General features: G+C 42.9%; 1 protein-coding gene across 2 annotated transcripts in view; it reads right to left on the bottom strand.

Annotated features, from left to right (window-relative positions):
* Positions 1–23,524, bottom strand: part of LOC141148164 (interferon-induced very large GTPase 1-like) — a 33,397-nt gene extending 9,873 nt beyond the window's left edge. Inside the window, exons 1-3 of one of the 2 annotated variants that reach the window (XM_073635349.1) lie at positions 23,292–23,524; positions 12,183–12,574; positions 8,540–8,598 (exon numbers count right to left, since the gene is read on the bottom strand). In XM_073635349.1, coding sequence (XP_073491450.1) covers positions 8,540–8,598; positions 12,183–12,544 — 421 coding nt within the window. In that variant the 5' untranslated portion in view covers positions 12,545–12,574; positions 23,292–23,524. The remainder of the gene's footprint in view (positions 1–8,539; positions 8,599–12,182; positions 12,575–23,291) is intronic. The other variant, XM_073635350.1, reaches the window with a different exon arrangement.
* Between the last annotated feature and the right edge of the window lie 833 nt (positions 23,525–24,357).

Genomic DNA, 24,357 nt, shown 5'->3' with positions numbered 1-24,357 from the left:
TGCATGATATCAGTGCAAATGCCTATTTTCAGTAAACAATACTTTAAAATATAGTTTAGCGCACACAAACACAATAAAATTCCCACTTTTTTATATATATATAGAAGATGAGGTTGGGCTCAGTAAATAGGTACCAAATGAGTCAAGCCTTAAATCTGCATGCCTGTGAAATCATTTAGGTCATCAGTTTAGAGTTAATTGTGAATTATGGCCCTAGAAATATTGCTCTCCCTACAATGTTCACAATGATGCCTCACATAATCACTGTTTACATGCACATGCACGGTCTATGATCACATTTGCATTTATGTGTGTGAACAAGGTGATGGGGTTGCGTTTACATTTTTTTATTTTCTTGTAATTTATTTTTGAACCATATTTTTTTTACTTCATTGCTATCACAAGGTCGGAAACAAACTGCTGTATGATAGAATGTACATTGAACAGGTTCTCTTTGAGGATAAATTGGTGGTTTATCAGACCCCTAGTTTCACCTCTGTCCTCCACTGCAGCTGATCACGTACAGATTGTTTATGATCTGTTGCTTCTCCTGCCACAGTAGCAAGATGATGACAACTTTGAACCAAAGAGGTAAATAAATGCTTGTACCTTCTGGATGTTCCCAGAGTTACTCCTGTTCTCTATCCTGAAGCAGTTTACTGCTGTCCCAGGCTCCCTGGAGGAATGAGAACCATGGTGGGTGGGTGGCAGCAAGATGAAGAGAGGGGATGGCACGTTTACACTGCAGTAAACATGATTGGTTTGCTCTAAATCCACCCAGATCATTTTTACTGAAAAGAGTTGGCCGAGAACCACAGCACAACTGCAGCCAGTCACTTGCAGTCCAATTACATTTCTATACATTTTATGGATGACAAGTGTTTAAAATTGCTGCTCTCTGACAAGGAATTTTTTTAAACTTCTTTTTTGATTTGATGTCTTTCAGGACACTGCCCAGCTCCCCATGCCCTTTAGTGGAGATTTTATTTCCCATCAGCCTAGAAAATGTCCATTGATGATTTCTTAGATTAGTCTACCATTGATTTGACTTTGTATTTGGCATCCAAACTTAAGTCAAGTTTAAAGAACAAGCCAAACCCAGGGACATCCAGCTCATCATTACTCCTCATTCAGGTTACATGTATGGTGTTGCCACTGTTCAAAGAGATGACCAGAATGGTGAACTGTGACAAGGCAGGATTAGTGACATGATTCTTTTCATGTTTCCACTGGATTATACACTACATGGTGTACTAAACTGGCAGCAGGGGGAAGAGAAGGGCTTCCTGCTCTCTTCGGGCCTGCTTTATCCTGGCTCTCTGCCTGTAAGGCACCGCCAGTCACCAGAGAAGCATTAGGGGGAGGAAGGTTTGGGATCCAGTGGTGAGGAGGAGGAAGATATTAGGCAGGCCCCCAGGGGTATGTTTCACCCCTCCAAAACATTGGGAGCTGTACTTGGTTGGGGTGAGGCGGTTGAGAATTCCATTGCCTTCAGTTGGGCTCATTCATATTGTAGTGCTTTTACCCTGGGATTCAGGCCATCAAGAACAGGGACCATCGCTAGTTTGACACCCTTTTGAATCAATGTTAAAGGGGGAAAATTCCTGCAGTCATCCTGCCATCACAGAGCAAAATTTCACCATCTGCAAGAGTAACTTCTTAAAGCGGAGTTCCACTGGTTTTTGAGTTTATTAAAAGTCAGCAGCTACAAAAAGTATAGCTGCTGACTTTTAATAAACAGACACTCACCTGTCCCACGATCCAGCGATGTGGCCACCTGAAGTCTCCGTTCTCTCCCCCTCCTCTTCGCGGTGCCGATATTGTGAGTGTGGGCACCCGGCTGTGACAATTTGCGGCTTCACAGCCGGGCGCGCACTGAGCATCCGCGAGCCGCGGTGCACTCCGCCAATGGCCAGGCAATGTTCTGGAACCTGTGATGTGTCCCAGAACATTGCCGAGAGGGAGGGGCCACCTAGGAGTCGCCTAGGTGGCCAGAAGTCAGAAGTGGGACAGGAAGTCTCACTCCAAACCAGGTACGCAGCCCTGCCCCCAAAAAAATTACATGCCAATTGTGGCATATCAGGATGAGGAGTACTTAAAGCAGAAGTTCCATTTTTGGGTGGAACTCTGCTTTAACAGCTTTCTTAGAGAGTGGCTGAACCTGCCTTGGATACTTGGGTTGGTGAAATGAGGAGCAGCTGTGTTGGGTGCTGCCTATGCAAGGTGTTTAAATCCTTCACAATGCATTTTAGGGCTGGTTACTGGCAGTAGTCAGGGGCAGCACCTAACTCATATGATCAATGTTTATCCAGGGTTAAGGGTGGATCTGGACACCCTTAAAATGGCCACCCTTCTTCAATACTGGGTATTGAGGATGGGCCAGTGTCCCAAGCTTGCCCAGTATGCAATTGAGCTGCTGGGTTGTCCTGCCACCAGTGTTCTTTTAGTTTGTGCTTTTAGTGCAATGGCTGGTGTAACGAGCCCCTGTTCGCTCGGTTCCACTCTCCCGACACTCCTCTACTGCTATAGAATCAGACTGCAGATCGCAACTACTGATGGTTCGGTCATCCGATGCCCTGGGACTAGAACTACAGCTTTGTGCCGTTCTAATCCAGTTGTGTAGCTCAGAACAAACACCAGGCAGGCTGTATGTAAGTTCAACCAGGAATCTCTTTTATTGAAAAATACAGGCTCTTTTATACAGTAAAAGAGGAGGTGTATACCTCCTGCTCATATTACTCTGAACGTACACCTGAGACAAGAGACCTAATTAACATGGGCTAATTAACTAATCCCTTTAGACAGCCTAGATGACTCAGACATGACCTTTAGGCCAGACTGGCCGTCTTGTAGCTCAGAAAACCCAATCAACATTATCACAATAGCGGAGGTAATTAACACAAACAACAATGGGGATCTAATGACTCTTAGATCCCATACTAGACTTACAATACACATTCTAGCAGGCAACAGACAGACAGGTGGCTGGAATTGACATCAGCATCTCCTAACAGTATTTGTCCCTGCATTATGAATCAGCCACTATTTCTAATATGGCAAATCCAGGGTCCCCAGTAGGGATGAGCTTCGAGTTCGAGTCAAACTCATGTTCGACTCGAACATTGGCTGTTCGCAAGTTCGCCGAACAGCGAACAATTTGGGGTGTTCGCGGCAAATTCGAATGCCGCGGAACACCCTTTAAAAGTCTATGAGAGAAATCAAAAGTGCTAATTTTAAAGGCTTATATGCAAGTTATTGTCATAAAAAGTGTTTGGGGACCTGGGTCCTGCCCAAGGGGACATGGATCAATGCAAAAAAAAGTTTTAAAAACGGCCGTTTTTTCAGGAGCAGTGATTTTAATAATGCTTAAAGTCAAACAATAAAAGTGTAATATCCCTTTAAATTTCGTACCTGGGGGGTGTCTATAGTATGCCTGTAAAGGGGCGCATGTTTCCCGTGTTTAGAACAGTCTGACAGCAAAATGACATTTTGAAGGAAAAAACCCATTTAAAACTACCCGCGGCTATTGCATTGCCGACAATACACATAGAAGTTCATTGATAAAAACGGCATGGGAATTCCCCACAGGGAAACCCCGAACCAAAATTTAAAAAAAAAAAATGACGTGGGAGTCCCCCTAAATTCCATACCAGGCCCTTCATATCTGGTATGGATATTAAGGGGAACCCCGGCCAAAATTAAAAAAAAAAATGACGTGGGGTTCCCCCTAAATTCCATACCAGACCCTACAGGTCTGGTATGAATTTTAAGGGGAACCCCGCGCAAAAAAAAAAAAACGGCGTGGGGCCCCCCAAAAAATCCATACCAGACCCTTATCCGAGCACGCAACCTGGCAGGCCGCAAGAAAAGAGGGGGGGATGAGAGTGCGCCCCCCCCCTCCTGAACCATACCAGGCCACATGCCCTCAACATTGGGAGGGTGCTTTGGGGTAGCCCCCCAAAACACCTTGTCCCCATGTTGATGAGGACAAGGGCCTCATCCCCACAACCCTGGCCGGTGGTTGTGGGGGTCTGCGGGTGGGGGGCTTATCGGAATCTGGAAGCCCCCTTTAACAAGGGGGCCCCCAGATCCCGGCCCCCCCCTGTGTGAAATGGTAAGGGGGTAATTACCCCTACCATTTCAGTAAAAAACTGTCAACAATGTTAAAAATGACCAGAGACGCCGCGGAGGAGATGCTGGAAGAGAATGCCGGAGGAAGAACCAGAAGAGCCAGAAGAACCAGAAGAAGAAGATGAAGGAAGATAAAAGAAAGAAGAAGCATTTAAATAAAGGAATTGTCAAAAACTGTCTCTTGTCATTTTTACATTTTTGACAGTTTTTTAGTGAAATGGTAGGGGTAAGTACCCCCTTACCATTTCACACAGGGGGGGGCCGGGATCTGGGGGTCACCTTGTTAAAGGGGGCTTCCAGATTCCGATAAGCCCCCCACCCGCAGACCCCCACAACCATGGGGACAAGGTGTTTTGGGGGGCTACCCCAAAGCACCCTCCCAATGTTGAGGGCATGTGGCCTGGTATGGTTCAGGAGGGGGGCGCACTCTCGTCCCCCCCTCTTTTCCTGTGGCCTGCCAGGTTGCATGCTCGGATAAGGGTCTGGTATGGATTTTTGGGGGGACCCCACGCCGTTTTTTTTTTTTTTGGCGCGGGGTTCCCCTTAAAATCGGCCAAAATTTTTTAAAAAATGACGTGGGGTTCCCCCTAAATTCTATACCAGACCCTTCAGGTCTGGTATGGAATTTAGGGGGAACCCCACGTCATTTTTTAAAAAATTTTGGCCGGGGTTCCCCTTAATATCCATACCAGACCTGAAGGGCCTGGTATGGAATTTAGGGGGACTCCCACGTCATTTTTTTTTTTTTTAATTTTGGTTCGGGGTTCCCCTTTGGGGAATTCCCATGCCGTTTTTATCAATGAACTTCTATGTGTATTGTCGGCAATGCAATAGCCGCGAGTAGTTTTAAATGGGTTTTTTGCCTCGAAATGTCATTTTGCTGTCAGACTGTTCTAAACACAGGAAACATGCGCCCCTTTACAGGCATACTATAGACACCCCCCAGCTACGAAATTTAAAGGGATATTACACTTTTATTGTTTGACTTTAAGCATTATTAAAATCACTGCTCCTGAAAAAACGGCCGTTTTTAAAACTTTTTTTTGCATTGATCCATGTCCCCTGGAGCAGGACCCAGGTCCCCAAAAACATTTTTTATGACAATACCTTGCATATAAGCCTTTAAAATAAGCACTTTTGATTATTCATGTTCGTGTCCCTTAGACTTTAACGGTGTTCACGTGTTCGAACAAACTTTTTTCCTGTTCGCATGTTCTGGTGCGAACCGAACAGGGGGGTGTTCGGCTCATCCCTAGTCCCCAGAGTCTGTGTGTCCTGGGGGACCAGGACCCAAATCCACAGTAATACCACCTCAAGGGTCCCCAGGCATACAGCTCACAAAGAGCACCATTCCCCCAAATGCCAGGGCCCATGATCGATCGGCAAGAGGCTAGCATTCAGTCCCCTCCAAAAGTCTCTCTCCCGGCTAGGTCTGTCACAGGTGGTTTGTGACTGAAAACAGAATCCACCTGTATTCTGAGACACAGTTGACAGATTCACCTATATAAAAATTATCAACAATGCATACCAAAACCCTAATACCACTAAAAAATCTAATACCACTGCTGTTGGCCTGCCACCATTACCCTCTTCTGCCTCCGTTACCATCTCCTGCTGCAGCTTTATCACCATTGCCATCTGATACTACCACTGCTGGCTTGCTGTCCATCTCCAGAAATTGTTACAAACCTTTCAGTACTACATTTCATTCTCCTTCTATAGCTCCAGTTGTTTGGCACTATTAGGGTGCCACATTTAACAAAAATACATTTTGAAATTGCTCCCCGGCTACCAAGGTTTGCAAAATATTTTCTGCAGGGTCATTCCACAGTGGTAATACTGTGTACTGTTACCTCCTTGTATAGTATTTCTTGCTGCTGGTTTGCTGCAAAGCCATGAGTGTCACCTCATCCTCAGTCCGAAATAAATTATAATGAAACAAAATAAACAAAAATGATTTTGAATTTGAATTTGAAAATTAATTTGAATTAGAAATGGAAGCATGTTGCAAAAAATACAGTAAAGGTATAAAAGTGAAATAAGATAATAAACCCTGCTGCTTTTATAGAAAAGAAAAGAAAAAAAAGAAAAAATAAATAGAACAGAAAAGAATATAATAGGATACAATAGAAAAAAATGAATAGAATATACTGTATAAAAAAAAAAGATTATAATGGAATAATACAAATAGAATATATAAAATAAAAGAATAGAACAGAAAACAATAGAAAAGAATAGAATGGATGAGTAGAATGAATGAATATAGCCATCTTCTGAAATATACTAATCAAATACAAATACGAATACGAAAACAAATTTGAATATACAAAACTTCTAAAAATGAATCATTCTAATATAATGAATGTGAAGAAAGGAAAATATTTACTTAATGAATGAATCCGAAATGAAGCAAAACAAATGTGTATGTTGTGTGCATCTCTAGCCACACCTAATTTTTATGCGGCTGTTCTTCAGTTGCAAAGTTTATAGTGTTTTCTGCAGGCTAAATAATGCTCTTTGTCTTCTATTTTTCAGCCTGTTCCAGTGCCCTGTCAATCAAGAATATGGCTATTGTCTCTATGAAATAGTGTAATCTGACAGTGATTACTCCGACAAAAAGTTCGAAGTTCAAAAAAAGAACACAACATGTTTAAAAAAAAAAAAACGGCAGACTTGATGGACTACTCTGCCTTTTTTTCTGTCGATACTGTTTCTATGTTTCTAATTTTTTTATTAATAATTGCCTGGTCTCTCCTCAATAAACTGTGGGCTTACACATTGTCCAGGTAAGTCTGTAAAATAATTTTATGGTTTGCTTTTGGTGAGATCATTCACCCTAATGGTAATGTTTTGATTACAAGCTGTCTGGTTTCCCTACTCTTCAAACTGTGGACAACAACAACTAGCAATTTTTAACCAACGTGGAGGGATTTATATTTATACACTAGCGTAGTGCAATCTTTTCTTATACATAACGCAAAGAATATTTTTAAATCATGATATTGATTTAAATAAATAAAAAAAAATGAATAAAAGTAGAAATAAAACAATTTTGAAAAACATTTGCAAAAATAAATTTATGCAAGTCTATTCAGTATAAAAAATGTTCCTTATTTTTAACAGTGAAAGATAAACACTTTATCATGTTCTTTGTACTTAAAAGATGCATGAGATAAGTGTTTTATCAATTGAGGCTTTCCAGAAATGTAATAAAATTATGTTCATGCAGTGTGTACCATATTCCTTCCATTTTAATGGTAAAAATATAAATTCTAAAGCTAAATGGGGATGTGGTTAGGCCAAAGAGATCTAAGAGAAATTGTAGAATTATCCCTTTTGCTGTATGCGGCATATTCTTTCTAGTGGAATCTAAAGAAAATACAAATTGCTCTAAAGATGAATAGGGATGTGGTTTAACCAATGGGGTAGAAGTAATGTCTTAGCAGTTTGCACAAAATGTATTATTTTATTTAATGGTAAAATACTCCTTATTGCGTATATTTAGCCTGGACAGCTGAATGCAAGCTTAAAATGTAGCTGCCCCAAAAGCCAAAATGCTTTCTATGTAGATTGGACAAGGTTTCTTCCTTTTTTCTATGTCATATATATGCTTTAATGCAGTGGATTTGTGGAATTTGTCTCTAACACCGTAATCTTTATATAAGGTTAAAAAGTCCCTCATCTCTCTATAATCAAATGTGGGCTACTGAAAAAAACTTAAATGTTGAGCGGAATGACTGTGCAATAATTCTGACTCTTGTCTCTGATATAATCCACTGTGAATTGTATTTCACATAAGAATCTTTCTTGTCTTACCTTCCTTAAATACAGCCAACTTACAAGGCTTAAATGATGTGTGGTATGCCTGTGTAATATTTTTGCTTCTGACATAATCCACTGTCTATTTTCTTTCTGGATAATAAGTGCCTTGTCTCTCTCTATTCAAATGTGGCCTACTAAAAAAGCTTACATTACGTGCAGTGTATCTGTGTAGTATTTCTGGCTCTTGTCTCTAGCATAATTCACTGTAATCATAGGGTCATTCTTCCTACACTGACCACTGATGACAGAACATTCTTCCCACCATATACTGTATACCAATGCGAGGGCATTCTTCCTCCTACCAACACATTCATGCATTCTTTCTCACACAGGCACCAGCATCAGGTCATTTTTCATCCCAATGATGAAGGGGCATTATTCCTCCCTATGACATAAATGCAGGGGCACTGTTTATTCTGCTATGATCAGTGATGCTGGAGTGTTTCTTACATAGTCTCTGTTGGACTTAAATAAGTGTCTTTTTAAAATAATTGGATTCATTAATAATATCATGTTACTTTTCATCATATATTCTTTATGTTGTACTTCTGTGTTGATTAATTATACTATTTTTAAAAAAACTCACCATCTTGGATTTCTTTTCTTGACTTTTGGGATTCTTCTGGAGATTCTTCTGGAGAAACACTAAAAAAAAGGACAAGATATTTACCTGCGAGAACCCAAACTCATTTATTAATTCGGTGATTTATACAAGTAAAAAATGTAAAGTTACTGCAAATCATGACATTAAAGTATATATATATATCAGGGAAATAAAAAATCATTAACAAAACACATTCAGTATACCTCTGCAATTCATGCACATCTTCTCAATCATTTGAAAGCAAGCACCCAGCGATGAGTGTAACAATATGTACAACATTCAAAATAAGGAGCATTGAAAGATTAAATGTTTGATGAACCAGTGTGTAAAATAACAATACAGTATGTTGTAATGATTAATACTCTCCATTGTTTATGAAAATGTGACAAAGAACAATAAAGAATGTATTTAGCTATAACCCAGCCACGGCCATTGTCTTCCAAGGATGGCTGCTGGACCCACACAGGAAATGGACCTGGTACTCGCAACCCCCTAAGCGTCTCCTTGATCCGTAGGAGTACAGAGATATACTCGGGATAGGCTCAGAAAGGAAAGAGAAATGTTTGCTTTGATGGGTTCTTGTATTACAGTAACTTCATCTTGTTCTCCTGGGAGTTCCAGCAGACCATCCTCACAATATTCAGGCCTTCATTCTTGCAGTCCTGGAATCTCTCTTCTGCTGTATCGTTCCAACGTTGCACACCACGTGTGCCTTCTGTTAGTTGCTCCTCTCTGGTCCGGAGCCTGCTCACCTTCCTGCTGCACACCAGATGTGACCTTCCTGTGTCACATCTGTTGCTCTACATAAAGATGTTCTAGTCTATAAGAAGATTGCCAAGACCCTGAAACTGAGCTGCAGCACAGTGGCCAAGACCATACAGCGGTTTAACAGGACAGGTTTCATTCAGAACAGGCCTCGCCATGGTCAACCAAAGAAGTTGAGTGCACATGCTCAACGTCATATCCAGAGTTTATCTTTGGGAAATAGACGTATGAGTGCTGCCAGCATTGCTGCAGAGGTTGAAGGGGTGGGGGGGTCAGCCTGTCAGTGCTCAGACCATACGCTGCACACTGCATCAAATTGGTCTGCATGGCTGTCATCCAAGAAAGACGCCTCTTCTAAAGATGATGCACAAGAAAGCCCGCAAACAGTTCTCTGAAGACAAGCAGACTAAGGACATGGATTACTGGAACCATGTCCTGTGGTCTGATGAGACCAAGATAAACTTGGTTCAGATGGTGTCAAGCATGTGTGGCGGCAACCAGGTGAGGAGTACAAAGACAAGTGTGTCTTGCCTACAGTCAAGCATGGTGGTGGGAGTGTCATGGTCTGGGGCTGCATGAGTGCTGCCAGCACTGGGGAGCTACAGTTCATTGAGGAAACCATGAATGCCAACATGTACTGTGACATACTGAAGCAGAGCATGACCCCCTCCCTTCGAAGACTGGGCCGTAGGGCAATATTCCAACATGATAATGTCCCCAAACACACCTCCAAGATGACCACTGCCTTGCTAAAGAAGCTGAGGGTAAAGGTGATGGACTGGCCAAGCATGTCTCCAGACCTAAATCCTATTGAGCATCTGTGGGGCATCCTCAAATGGAAGGTGGAGGAGCGCAAGGTCTCTAACATCCACCAGCTATGTGATGTCATCATGGAGGAGTGGAAGAGGACTCCAGTGGCAACCTGTGAAGCTCTGGGGAACTCCATGCCCAATAGGGTTAAGGCAGTGCTGGAAGATAATGGTGGCGACAAAAAATATTGACACTTTGGGCCCAATTTGGACATTTTCACTTAGGGAGGTACTCACCTTGTAGCAGTTTAGACATTAATGGCTGTGTGTTGAGTTATTTTGAGGGGATAGCAAATTTACAGTTATACAAGCAGTACACTTACTACTTTACCCTGTAGCAAAGTGTCATTTCTTCAGTGTTGTCACAAAAAAATATATAATAAAATATTTACAAAAATGTGAGGGGTGTACTCACTTTTGTGAGATACTGTATATCTGTAGTGTTTACTTATCTCTCTCCAAAGCTCTAAGTGTTGTTTCTCTCTGGTGCTTCATTCCTCTGTTATCAGCATGAGTCACTTCTGAGAAGAGATACATTTATGTCTGGAGGGAGAGCTCAGCAAACAGCTTGCCTATTCAGAACACAGCAGAGGCATAACTAGAACTTTCAGGGCCCCGGTGCAAGAAACCATGAAGGGCCCCCGACACCCCCACCCTTACATCACAGCCTGTAGCGTTACCCTTTATTTTGCAGTCTGCAGCGTTCCCCTTTACATCAGAGCTCTCCCTTACATCAGGGTCTGTAGCATTCCTCTTTACGTCAAAGTTCCCCTTTACATCAGGATCTGCAGAGTTCCCCTTTACGTCAGAATTCCCCTTTAGATCAGGGTCTGCAGAGTTCCCCTTTACATCAGATTCCATAATTTCCCTTTACATCACAGTCCACAAAGTTCTCCTTTCCTTGAGAGTCCGCAGGGTTCCCCCTTACAGTGTACCCTGATGAAGTGGAGAGCTCTGTGAATCCTGATGTAAAGGGGAACCCTAATGTAAAGGGAAAGGTGGCAGACCATGATGTAAAGGGGAAGGCTGTAGACTCTGATGTAAGCAGGGCTCTGGTGACCATGGTCTCCCTTACATCATGGTCCGCAGCATTCCCCTTTACATCAGAGTTCCCCTTTACACCAGAGTCTGCAGGGTTCCCCCTTACAGTGTAAGGTAGAACTCTGCAGACCCTGATGTAAAGGGGAACTCTGATGTAAAGGGGAATGCTGCTGATCATGATGTAAGGGGGAATGCTGCAAACTCAAGTGTAAAGGGAAACTCTGATGTAAGGTGGCCCCTCCCTTTACATCAGAGTCTACAGTGTTCCCCTTTGCATCATGGTCTGCAGCATTCCCCTTTACATCAGGGTCTGCAGAGTTCTCCCTTGCACTGGGAGGAATCCTTCAGACTTTGATGTAAAGAGTATGATGTGGAGGGGGGACTCTGGTGACACAGTGACCCCCCATAGACTCTGTGTGACGTGACTGGAGCTGTCAAACTGACCTCACCTCCTCCATCGCTCACGCAGCCGTCCCGCCCCCAAGTCTGTCCAAACCCCAGCACTATTTGGCCGTCTTGGGGCCCCCCCACAGTGGCGGAACAGCAGGGCCCAACAGCGGGGACGACTGTTGTGACCCTGATAGTTCTGCCACTGGAACACAAATCTTCTGCTGTGTGGAGGGGGGTGTGTGCCTTTCAGCTCTCACATTCTGTAACTGCACTCTTTCCGACCCCTCGTCTGTGCTGCTGATGGACGATCTACCTTTTTAAAGAGGTATAGGCAAGAGTAGACTGCAGATATACATGTAAAACTTATGTAGGAGGATTTGTTTCATCTCTGTGTGTCATCTGAGGCTGTTCACTTCACTGGGTATATGTGAGGGTTTACATCCACTTTAATGGAACACAAATTTTAAAGAAGATTAAAAATTGGCCAGCAGCAAGCCTGTATAGACCGGGATATAAAACCTTTACCAGGTAAATCCGCTCTCATAGGTTTAATTTATCTTCATGCTTAGCCATTTGCCTGGAAATTACTATAACTATGTTATAATCTTGTACTCACTCACCTGTGTGCGGTGTTTTCAGGAGATGTATGCTCTTCATCAGAAAATTCTACAAAGAGTACATCTGATGCCATTTCTACATCCATTTCACTGTCACTATCAACGAGGTCCTTGACATTTTGCAGGGGTTCTGTCTGTGGTGATGTGTTAAGGTCAGGTTCAGCTTTGGGTTCCTCGGAGGAGGAGTCACATTGTGGGTGTAGAACTCTTTCTTGTGGACTTGCTTTGTACGTGTCAGTGTTGCTTTGCTGACGTGGAACATCTTCAGATTTCTCATTTTGGTTTTCTTCATAAATGTCATTCTGTGATGTGACTCCGGACTCATCAGGAATTGGGTCACATGGTGGGATGTTGAATTCTTCCATCTCACCATATGGAGTTTGATGGAATATGCCCTATAACATTGAGATATTGGTTAAGATAGAAACCGTTTAAAGCCAAATATACAAACCGTTGACACAAAATGACTACATTAACCCTTTTGCTGCCAGGTCCGTACGTCGTATAAACCTGACGTGGGGGGGGGGAGTTTACACACATTTCCAGTGGCTACCACCACCGGGATTGTGTGTAAATCTTACAAGAAGATTCCTGCCTGTCAGAAGGTAGCATTCGGGTGGCAGCGCTGCTGTTCGATTGCTTCCACAAATCCCCCATAAAAGTGCCCCCCCTCCCACTGCAAACTCCCGCCATGTATCCTGGGCTCCACTTGCCCATCTGAAGGCCCGCAATTGACATAGCGAATGGCGTTGGGTAGGGGGGAGGGAGCCAAGCAGACATACGTCCGCTCTCCACTACACATGTGCAGAATTGGAAAATTTGTTTAGTTTTGGATAGATTCCTTATTAATTACATTTTGTTGATTCATTTTGGAATTTGTTTAGTCTTGTTTAATAATTTTTGAATGAATTCCAAATTTTCTGAAGTATTTGAATTTGGATCGGGTGAAAAATGTTCAACCAATTCGAATTCTGTGTGAAGAACAGCTGGCCCGTCCAGTCCTTAACAACCGATGACTCATCAGCTGTCAACGTGCTTGCCCGATGACAGCTTAATGTAAACAGAATTGCCGGCAAATAAAAATTCAGAAAAAAGAGCGTGCTCCGCCTCCAATCCATACCATGCCCTTCGGCCTGGTATGGATTTTAAGGGAAACCCCAAGCCAAAATGGTAAAAAATCAATGCCAAACCCTTCTGCAGCCCAGCAGGCCAGAAAAGGGGATGGAGGACGAACAAGCGTCCCCCCTCTCCTGGACCAGGCTACATGCCCTCAATATGGGGGGTTAATGAATCAACAAGGGGACATGCTGGCTCAATGAAGGGGGGGTCACAGGGTGAGGTCATCAGGTTGCCCTGCCCCTTAGTTTTTTAAGAACTGTCAGACAGTGGGGGTGTCAGAAGGTGGGAGCCTTCATTGGGTGCAGAGCTTTTTTTTCTTTTTTTGGGTTGGCCACTGGCGTTCATTGATTGATGTTGGATCTATTTTGGGAGACATTTTTATTTGTTTTTTTTAATTTAATAAAGGACTTGTCAAAAACTGCCTTTTTTTCACGCTACACTTTTTTGGTGGATGAGTAGGGGCACTATGAACGCTATACTCATTCTTGTGAAAAGGGGGGATCTGAGGGCCCTCTTGTTAAAGGGGGCTTTCAGATTCCAATAAGTCACCCCCACAAATACAGGGCCAGGGTTGTGGGGAACAGCCCCTTGTCCCCATCAACACAGGGACAAGGTGCTTTAGGGGGGCATATGGCCTGAAATGGTTCAGGAGGGGGATGCTTGCTCGCCCCCCCCTTCCTGGCATGCCAGGCTGCATACGCGGATAAGGGTCAAAACAAAACAAATTTCAATGAAATTCATTACTATTTCATTCATTCATTCGCCAAACAACCAAAAATGTATCCAAATTTATATTCAGACCAAAACTAATTGCACATGTGTACTCTCCATCCCTCCTTGTTGCTGACCCAGAAAGCAACGTTTTTTAAAGGGGATGGTCGAACAGTTCGGCCAGAGCATGAGTTTGGGCCGAACATTCGCCAAACACCCGAATTTGCAGGGTGTTCGGCGGGTGTTTGCCCCAACGAACATCCTGCAATGCACTGATGTCAGAAGGGGGGCGGGATTTAGGGGCCTCCTTGTTAGAGGGGGCTTCCAGATTCCGATAAGCCCAGGGTTGTCGGAAAGAGGCCCTTATTCCCATTAACATGGGGAAAAGGTGCAGAGACCCCTGCCCCAAAGCACCCACCCTCCTATGTTGAGGGCATGTGGCCTGGTATGATTCGGGGGGGGGGTCGCTCGCTCATCCTCTCCTCTTTCCTGATCTGCTGGGCTGCATGCTTGGATAAGGGTCTGGTATGGATTTTGCGGGGGGGACCCCACACCATTTTTTTTTTGGCGTGGGGTTCCCCTTTAAAACCCATACTAGACCCAAAGGGCCTGGTATAGACTGGGGGGAGACCCCACGTCATTTTGATCTTTATGTTTTCTATAGCCAGGTGCTGGCAATTGTAAGCGCAAGTCATTTTAAATGTGATTTGACTCGCTTTTTTTAATCTTTTAGAAATTTTAATTTAAAATTTTGCTGCAGCATGTTTTCTGCATGCTACAGATGCGCCAGTTTACAGGCACATTAAGGGGACCCCCCCGGGACTATATTTAAATATTTAAAGGAATTTATCATTTATAGTGTTGCACTTAAAGCATCATTAAAATCACTGCTGTGGAAAAAACGTTTGTTTTTATTTATTTATTTTTTATTGATACATGTTTCCCAGGGCAGTACCCAGACCCCCATACCCTTTGTATGGCCAATTGCTTGTATATAAGCCTTTTTATTTTTCCTGTTTGGCACCAGTAGACTTCAATTGGGTTCGCTGTTTGGATTAGAACATTTTCCCTGTTTGGGAGTTTTGCTGCAAACTGAACAGGGTGGTATATGGCCCATCCCTACCGGCCACTCAATGTCTTCCCGGCCAGGAAACAATTTAATGCAATGTGATGTGCTCCTTAAAGTGGGGTTCCACCCAAAAAAACAAACCTATCTAAAAAATTCTAAAAAAAAAAACAAAAAAACATTTGGATATTTTTTTTTTTTTTACTTACCTCTAAATGCCTGTTGCTAGGTGGTCCATCGTAGTCTGCCTGTCCATTAGCCTGGGCTGGTGACATCACTTCCTCCTCGGCACAGGAAGGGCTCCGCTCTGCTCCCTCCCTCCTGTCAATCATCTGGGACCCAATTCAGGTCCCAGGTGATTGAGCGGCCAATCACGGCGCACGGCGCCGCTCGCGCATGCGCAGTGGGTGCCAGGCTGTGAAGCCACAGCCCGGCGCCCACAGTTGAAATGCCGGCGCCGACGAGCGGAGGGGGGAGACGAGCGGGGCCTCGATCCCCCGCATCGCTGGACCCAGGGACAGGTGAGTGTCCAATTAAAAGTCAGTAGCTGCAGTATTTGTAGCTGCTGACTTTTAATTTTTTTTTTTTTGGACGGCCCCCCTGGGTGGAACCCCACTTTAAGTGATGTCTCATTTAAGAGAACCTGTCATCAAAAAATCATCACATAGGGCACTTTTTGTCCTCTATGTGATGAAATAAAAGGTAAAGCGTTTGTTACTCCAACACTTCATATTCCTAATATGTGGCTGCTGTACCATGTACGAGAAAGTCTCCTGTTCCCTTTGTATTTCTTCTTTTATGCAAAATCCTTGGTCTACCTGCCAGTCCCTCTGCTTTTCTATTCAAAACGGACCACAGTAAGCAGGAAAGCACACCATGGCCAGTTCTTCAGCTGTGCTGGGAACTCAGCCTGCTCTCCTCCAATGATCAGACTTGTCCTGGCACCCCCCCCCTCACAACCATTCATTGGGAAGCTCAGTGTGCTGCTGCTTCCCTTCCCCCCAGCTCTTATGCAGCTGAGAACAGAGGGAATGCGATCACTTATAAAAGAGGGAAAAAATTTACCATATTTATCGGTGTATAACACGCACCTTCATTTTAAGAGGAAAGTGTCAGGGAAAAAAATATTTTTTAAATTAACAACTTTGAAGTAAAATAAGGATCAGTGCCCATCATTGCAGCCTGATCAATGCCCATCTACAGCCCCCCTCCCATCAATGCAGCCCGATTAATGCCCATTTTTAGCCTCAATGCTCATCTGCAGCCTCACCATCTCTTATCAATGCAGCCTGATCAATGCCCAGCTACAGCCCATCCCCCATCAATGCAGCCTGATTAATGCCCATTTTTAGCTTCAATGCCCATCTGCAGCCCATCTCCCATCAATGCAGCCTGATCAATGCCCATCTGCAGCCCATCTCCCATCAATGCAGCCTGATCAATGCCCATCTGCAGCCCATCTCCCATCAATGTAGCCTGATCAATGCCCATCGGCAGCCCATCTCCCATCAATGTAGCCTGATCAATGCCCATCGGCAGCACATCTCCCATCAATGCAGCCTGATCAATGCCCATCTGCAGCCCATCTCCCATCAATGCAGCCTAATTAATGCAAATTTTTAGCCTCAATGCTCATCTGCAGCCTCATCATCTCCCATCAATGCAGCCTGATCAATGCCCATCTGCAGCCTCACCCTCTCCCATCAATGCAGCCTGATCAATGCCCATCTACAGCCCATCCCCCACCAATGCAGCCTGATCAATGCCCATCTGCAGCCTCACCCTCTCCCATCAATGCAGCCTGAATAGTGCAGGAAATCACGAGCCGCCATCTTCTGTTTACTCGGCTCTCAGTCGGCAGTCATAAACACAGTCCTGCCTTGGCCATCGGCATTGGACCAGCTCCTGTGATAGACAGAACACTGGTCCAATTCAGGTGGCGGAAGCAGGACTGTGTGTGTGAAATGAGAGCCGAGTGGGAAGGAGATGACGGCTCGGTGAATTCCGGCGGCGCTCGTCCCCCTCCTTGCCCTCCGAGGTACGCTGTCAGCATATAACACTTACCCGTAATTTGACCCCTATTTTCAGGGGGGAAAAGTGTGTGTTATACGCCGATAAATACGGTATTTATGATGTTTTTTATATCTATACAAAAAATGTTTTGCCTTTATTTTCTATTTTAAGCAGAATGGTTTGTTTTACAAGGTGATTGTTTACAATCACTTTAAGTAAAGAAAAATGGTTTTAAGTAGAGTGGTCAATGTGGTTCACTCTGATTGGATGGGAGTGGGCTTCCCTGGGAATGGCAACACCAGGCTCCACCAGTTGTGACAACTTTAAAGTGGAAGTGAACCCTCCTATCATCTTTAGCCAAGGAAGCTGCCATCTTGGCCTCATTTTAATCTTCAACTGCCATGGTGCTGCACATGTGATCAGTTATGACACCAGCCATTGGATGGTTTGACAGTTTGGCTGAGAGCACAACCAATAGGACAGTTACATTCCCGCCACGTGCCGGAAATGTAACTGTTTTTTTTTAACTGTTAAATGGATGGGTTTACCTCCACTTTAATATGAATAAAGGGATACACTCTTTAGGGTACGACACCCCCCCAATGCTCCCTTCCACTAATATGAGGATGAGGAAGCAGAACTCGCAATATGAGGAAGCAGAACTCGCAATATTAAAGTGTTGAATATAAAATGTTATGGAATGTGCTAATTTTGCCACCCTTTTGCTCGAATAGTGGATAGAACTTTTAAATATTGTCATCCCACTGTGCGTACTTTATCACACTCCTGATGAAGGGGTCCTGCACGGCTCCGAAATGTTGCAGTTGGTCCTTTGTGATGTGGTCTTTCTGTAATAAAAGCTTTGGACGACATTTGATAATCCATTGGCGTGCTGATGAATATATGCCATGATCTGCCATGTGACAAACGTGCTGAAAATGCACCAAAAAGCACGGTAAAAAAATACACCACGTTCCATCCTAAAAAACCACCTTTGGGGCGTTTATCGTGCATAGTGTAGTGAATGGGCTGCTCTATGCTTGGCGAGCAAAAACGCTCTAAAACGCCCACAAAAAACAAGTGTGGGAACATGAGTTCCCTCAATGCAGGGATTGGAAATGGAGCCTGACAGCCAAGTGGGTCCATCCACTCCCTCCTATGTACTTGTAGAAACCTGGCCATACACAATGCAATCTCTGTACAATTTTTTTTGCCAAAACTATGGAATAGGAGGACCTACCTGAAAAATCCATTCATCTAGTATCAAGTCAGACAGGACCTTGAACTACATGGCTGATGGTAGACCTAAAAGAGATTGTGAGAAAAATATTGACTCACGCTTAAAACAAAAAACGAACATGTGTATGACTGAAAAAAGTTCCCAGCCTACTTGTTAACAAATATTGTATAAACATATGATAAGATGTGGCAAAACTAAATACCAGGTTGGGAGATTAGTCCCACTTCCCCTTAAAGGAAATATATCCAATAGCAAATCAAATTAGTACATAAAACGTGAGGGATTGCAATATATAGGGAGAGCAAAATAACTTAATTTAGAAAAAGTGTAAAAAAAGGAAGTCCGTGTACAAAAACACCCCAAAAGTGCTGTAATTATGCCAAAAAGTGTCCAATTGTATGAAATCCCAGATGTGTGGGTCCACCACCATAAGTGAAGTGCCTGGCCGCTTACCGGAACCCCATGATCCCCCCCGTTACAGAGGGTCTAAATGGGCATTGTAGTCCTGCTGCTTCGGACAGCCCAGGAACCAGAATGGAGACCGGATTGGAACCTCTGAAGCTGTAGTGCTGTAAAAGCTGTATTGCGGATGGATCCACAGGGAAAGGCAAAGCTCAGCCCTCAATGGAGTATGGACATCATATGGGGGAAACAGAAGAAGGCTCCCATAGTGTAAAATCAATTGGTATTTATTAAAAAAATATAGTAAACACTCACATGTAAAAAAGCAATTGTCCTCTGATGAGAGGCAGTCTGTGACACCGGCCGGATGTTCACAGGCCGCCCGTCCTACTGGAGTAACAACGACAGAGTGAGGTGACGCTCAGCGGTGCCATCGCGTCACCTCCCTCTGTCGTTGTTACTCCAGCAGGACGGGTGGCCTGTGAACATCCGGCCGGTGTCACAGACTGCCTCTCATCAGAGGACAATTGCTTTTTTACATGTGAGTGTTTACTATATTTTTTTAATAAATACCAATTGATTTTACACTATGGGAGCCTTCTTCTGTTTCCCCCATATGATGTCCATACTCCATTGAGGGCTGAGCTTTGCCTTTCTCTGTGGATCCATCCGCAATACAGCTTTTACAGCACTACAGCTTCAGAGGTTCCAATCCGGTCTCCATTCTGGTTCCTGGGCTGTCCGAAGCAACAGGACTACAATGCCCATTTAGACCCTTTGTAACGGGGGGTCATGGGGTTCCGGTAAGCGGCCAGGCACTTCACTTATGGTGGTGGACCCACACATCTGGGATTTCATACAATTGGACACTTTTTGGCATAATTACAGCACTTTTGGGGTGTTTTTGTACACGGACTTCCTTTTTTTACACTTTTTCTAAATTAAGTTATTTTGCTCTCCTTATATATTGCAATCCTTCACGTTTTATGTACTAATTTGATTTGCTTTTGGATATATTTCCTTTAAGGGGAAGTGGGACTAATCTCCCAACCTGGTATTTAGTTTTGCCACATCTTATCATATGTTTATACAATATTTGTTCACAAGTAGGCTGGGAACTTTTTTCAGTCATACACATGTTAGTTTTTTGTTTTAAGCGAGAGTCAATATTTTTTTCACTTGATTTCTGTGTGTTTGTGTCACATATAGGACTCTGCAGCATAGATGGTTAATATTATTTATTTTTGATGCCCAGTTATTTTTCACCTTTTTTTAAAAATAGATTGTAGACTTGGATTGTACGGTGTATGGCCACCTTAACAACTTGCCAACCACGCTATAGCCAAAAGATGGCATTGCCTATAAAAAAATCTAGGGTACTGAAGTTTGGCGCCTTTTTGGCATGTTTGGGATGTTGTTTATCTAAGCACGACCTTATCTTTTATATTTGACCAATAATTGGGTTTGCAAGTTATTGCATTTACGTGCCCTAAAATCAACTTTATTGTATATTTTTTAACTGAACTTTTGTGTTCCTTAAAATGTTATGCTAATACTGGGTGACTTAAAAAATTGAAAATACAAATATTTTATTCTCTAAGGCGATTGTTTTTAAAAAAAATATCAAAAATATAAATATATATATATAACGTTTGGGGGTTTTATGTAACCTTTGGGACTAAAATTATTTTTATTAATTTTTTTATTTTTTTATTTAACTTTGTTGCTATTACAAGGGATATTTGTACTGTCCTGGCTTGTTAGAGCCTCAAGAATGGAGAATACACAATAATCCAGTGTTTAGCACTTTGTGTCTAGCAGCTTCAATCATTTTTTATTACCCTATTTTCTACACCAACAGCGCGAGTTTATATATTCAGATTATAATAATATTGCAGCGTGAGGCCAGATGGATATTTAACCAACGTGCGACTTATCCGCTGGCCTCAACACTGCACTCTCCTTCAAGCCCTTTCTATGATGATTTTTCCTGGAGTAAATTACCAAGTCACAAACAAATAACTGAAATCACATATACAATCTGCTACGAGTCTTTATATCCATATATGTGTCACCCAGGATACATATGGGATACCGTTGGCAGGCCCTCACTCATCTTCAGTTATACAGCTCCACAAACGATATATCCATATCCACTAGATGGTGCTACTTTCCATATGTGATGATGGAAATACAGGATGACTAGCCCCACACCCCCCCTTGTCTTCTTTTGCTTCACCTAAATTATGATTGACTAGATTGGAATATTATTCATAAGAACCATGCATAAATTGTTTCTGTTTTGTATTTTTGCTGCTGTTTATAAATTTTCATTTATCAAACTCAAGGTATTTGGTCCATGTTGGACCACTATATATGCTTTCCCCCATGTTCCTGGATCGCTCCCACTGCCTGCTGGCAACGGATGCCTTAGGTGGGAGGACTCGGACGTCCCTGCGTAGGGGGCGGAGCTGTCTCTTCCGCCCCTATGTGCCCTTCACGCCGACGGCGAAGTATGGGCAATGCGCGCGCGTCCTGGGAGGTGGAATGCGCATGCGTCCGCCCCCCTCGATGCGCGCGCATCCTTGCAGGGACGTCCGGACCGGAAGCAATGCCGGAGGTCAGTTTTGACCTGATTGCTTCCGGTGGGACCACACCATTTTAAAGATGGAGGCTCCGGTGTTGTCTGGTAGACGCATCCTGCGACCATCCATTGCGATGGGCAGACGCACAACCATTTGACTAGGAGCCATCATAGCTCCTCTCCCTCTATCTCTACACTTAGGGGTAAGTTGAGATTCGTTTGGACGGACTTGCTTTGCTTTATTTGTATGGATGTATCCTTTAATGGGGGACTATTGTTATAACTTTAGGGACAAATAAATAACAGGGCCCTTGCACCACTATCATTTATAGGTTTGGTGCCTCTTTTGAATTACCTTAAACCTGTTGCCTCATTAGGATTAATTGTCCTATTTAAATTACTACACTGGGATACTATGGACACAGGCATGGTATATTTAATGGCCATCCACCATAAACTGGGGTAGACTGTTTTCTCTCCCTCCCTGCAATAAAGATGAAGGCATCCTAAGCAATTAACTGGCAGACTGTGTCCTGTACCCCAAGCAATCTCTTTCTTTCTCTCCTCTCCTCCTTCCCCCTTTTCTTTCCCCCCTTCCCCCCCCCTTCTCTCTCTCCCCCTTTCGGCGGTTGATGTCCGGTGAATGGTGGCAATAGCCTTATTCTTTTGAAGAAAAAATTTTAATAGTAGGTGAGCAATAATTCTATGTAACTGATGTTTTTCTATTGTTTTTCTATTGTTATGATTCGATTTCATGTATGACCATTATGTAATTCGAGACTGTTCATTGTTTACACAGTTTAAATGAATCAATGACATTGTGTCTAGCCCTGATGAAGCGAAAATCCTTTTACGAAACATGTTGGCTTTAGTCACGTATGAATTTTGAAATTTACTACTGGATGGTCATATGTCTGTACATGTTTTTGACAATGCTATTTTTAATCATATTTCAATAAATATTGTTAACTTTTTATCAAACGTGTTTGATTTTCACCTACTAGACTCAACATTTTCCTCCAAAGTCCCATTTATTTGAGGAGGGGGGGTCCCTATCTTTCCCCCCCCTTCTCTTTCCCTTTTTATGATATATATTTAGATTATATTTTTTTTTTTCAAGAATGGAGAAGGCCGTCAGTACATCAGAATTTCTCAATTTTCAATGATCAGTACTATCTATAATATACACTGATTTGGTTTATTTTTACCAAAGAAATGTAGCAGCATCAATTTTGGTCGCAATTTATTAAGACAAATTGCTTATTTGCTAAATTTTAGAACAGAATCTAAGAAAAATGGTCTTTTTTTTATCATTTGTACCGCAAAAGAAATAAAAAAACTCAGTGGTGATTGAATAAAATTTTAAAACAGAAACTCAGAAAAACTATTTTTAAATCTTCAGTCATTTTTTGTTTATAGTGAGCAAAAAAAAAAATACAGTGGTTATGAAATACCACCAAAAGAAAGCTCTATTTGTATGAAAAAAAATGAAAACAATTACATATGATTACAGTGTTGTATGAGTAATTGTCATTTAAAGTGTGAGAGCGCTGAAAATTGGCCGGGGCAGGAAAGGGGATGAAAGTGTCCGGAATTGAGGTGGTTAAAAAAGCTGCTCCTCACCAAAGGGATTTTTCTTTTTAAAAATGTTATTCAATTAGTTACATGTTCCCCAGAGCTGTGCCCAGCCCCACATGCCGTTAGTTTGATAATCCCTAGCTTATTAGCCTAACATATGGCCATAACTGTTTTAAATCGAAATTTAAATTTTAAGTTTAAATCACCCCTATATATATAACTGAGTTGTACAATTGACTTTAGATATACCATTAACTACAATATATAATGCAAGAGCCTGCTTGATTTTGTTTGTGGTTTAGGCATGTCATCCTAATAAATAGCTTTAGTAAATCTAAAAAAGAATTTATAAAGTCTCTAAAACATTTATTTTCCAGCCTGTCACCCAATTATACTCACCTCACCTTTACAGCCCTTAGCAGCTTTCAGGAGACTCTGTCATGTCGTTCTAAATGGTCAAAGAGTTTAGATGAGGAGGGTAAAGATCTCTTGATTAGTGCAACAGTCAAATCCCCAAATCTGTCTTCATGGAGAATATTCCTTCCAGCTCCCTCTGCAAACATAAACCTCGCCTGTCTGCCAGTCCTCTGGAGCTGCTCCTCTATTGCAGGAGAAATCTGATACTCTCTGTTCTGTAGAAACGAAACTAAATGAAAATTTCCCAATACATCACAGTAAACCTAACCTCCTAATGTGGATAGAATAGATAGAATAGATCAAAGATCACCAGGGGGTGCGGATCACCATTTTTTAAATCAAATAACCTATCAAGGCCCCCCAAAAAAGTTAGAAAGATTTGAAAAAAATAAAAATAAAAAATTTGGGGGGTTGTGAAATTTTCCACATTTTGTCATGTTACAACCAAAAAACGTAAATCTATTTTATTGGGATAGACTTCAAAGTTATGCCAAAGGTCTGTAGAGTAGGAGTTGCTGCCCACTTCCCTAATTGTGACAAATACAGAAACAATTTTCTCTAATTTCCTCCAGATGATTGCTGAGAGGGAGGGGGGGAGGTGAACTGGCTTCCGGTGTTCTGACTAGAACTGTCCTCCTATCGCATAGTGTCCGCCCCGTACTGCGCAGGCGCAGCACTTGCGCAGTACGGAGCAGAAGGAGATGCCGAAAGTGTCCGAAGTTGATCAGCTGACCAGCAGCTGTACACGACGCTTCGCTCGCCACGCTTCGGGCACGGCCTCGCTGCGCTCGGCAATTATTTATTCTAACTCTATGTCCACTTGGATAGTGGAGAATGAACCTGGACATAGGGTGAGAATAAAAGCGTAGGCGCCGTGTACAGCTGATGATCAGCTGTTAAACTTCGGAGACTTTCGGCGTCTCATTTGTCCTCCGTACTGCGCCTGCGCAGTACAGGGCGGACACTATATGATAGGGGACTGTATTCGACAAGACACCGGCGCCCCGGGAGGAAGTGGGAGCTGGAACCCTCTGAAAAGAGGGTCCCC

The sequence above is a fragment of the Aquarana catesbeiana genome, linkage group LG06 (assembly GCF_042186555.1).
Source record: "Aquarana catesbeiana isolate 2022-GZ linkage group LG06, ASM4218655v1, whole genome shotgun sequence".
Lineage (NCBI taxonomy): Eukaryota > Metazoa > Chordata > Amphibia > Anura > Ranidae > Aquarana > Aquarana catesbeiana.
The sequence above is the reverse complement of the archived record's forward strand: the minus strand, read 5'-3'. Positions and strand labels throughout refer to the sequence as shown.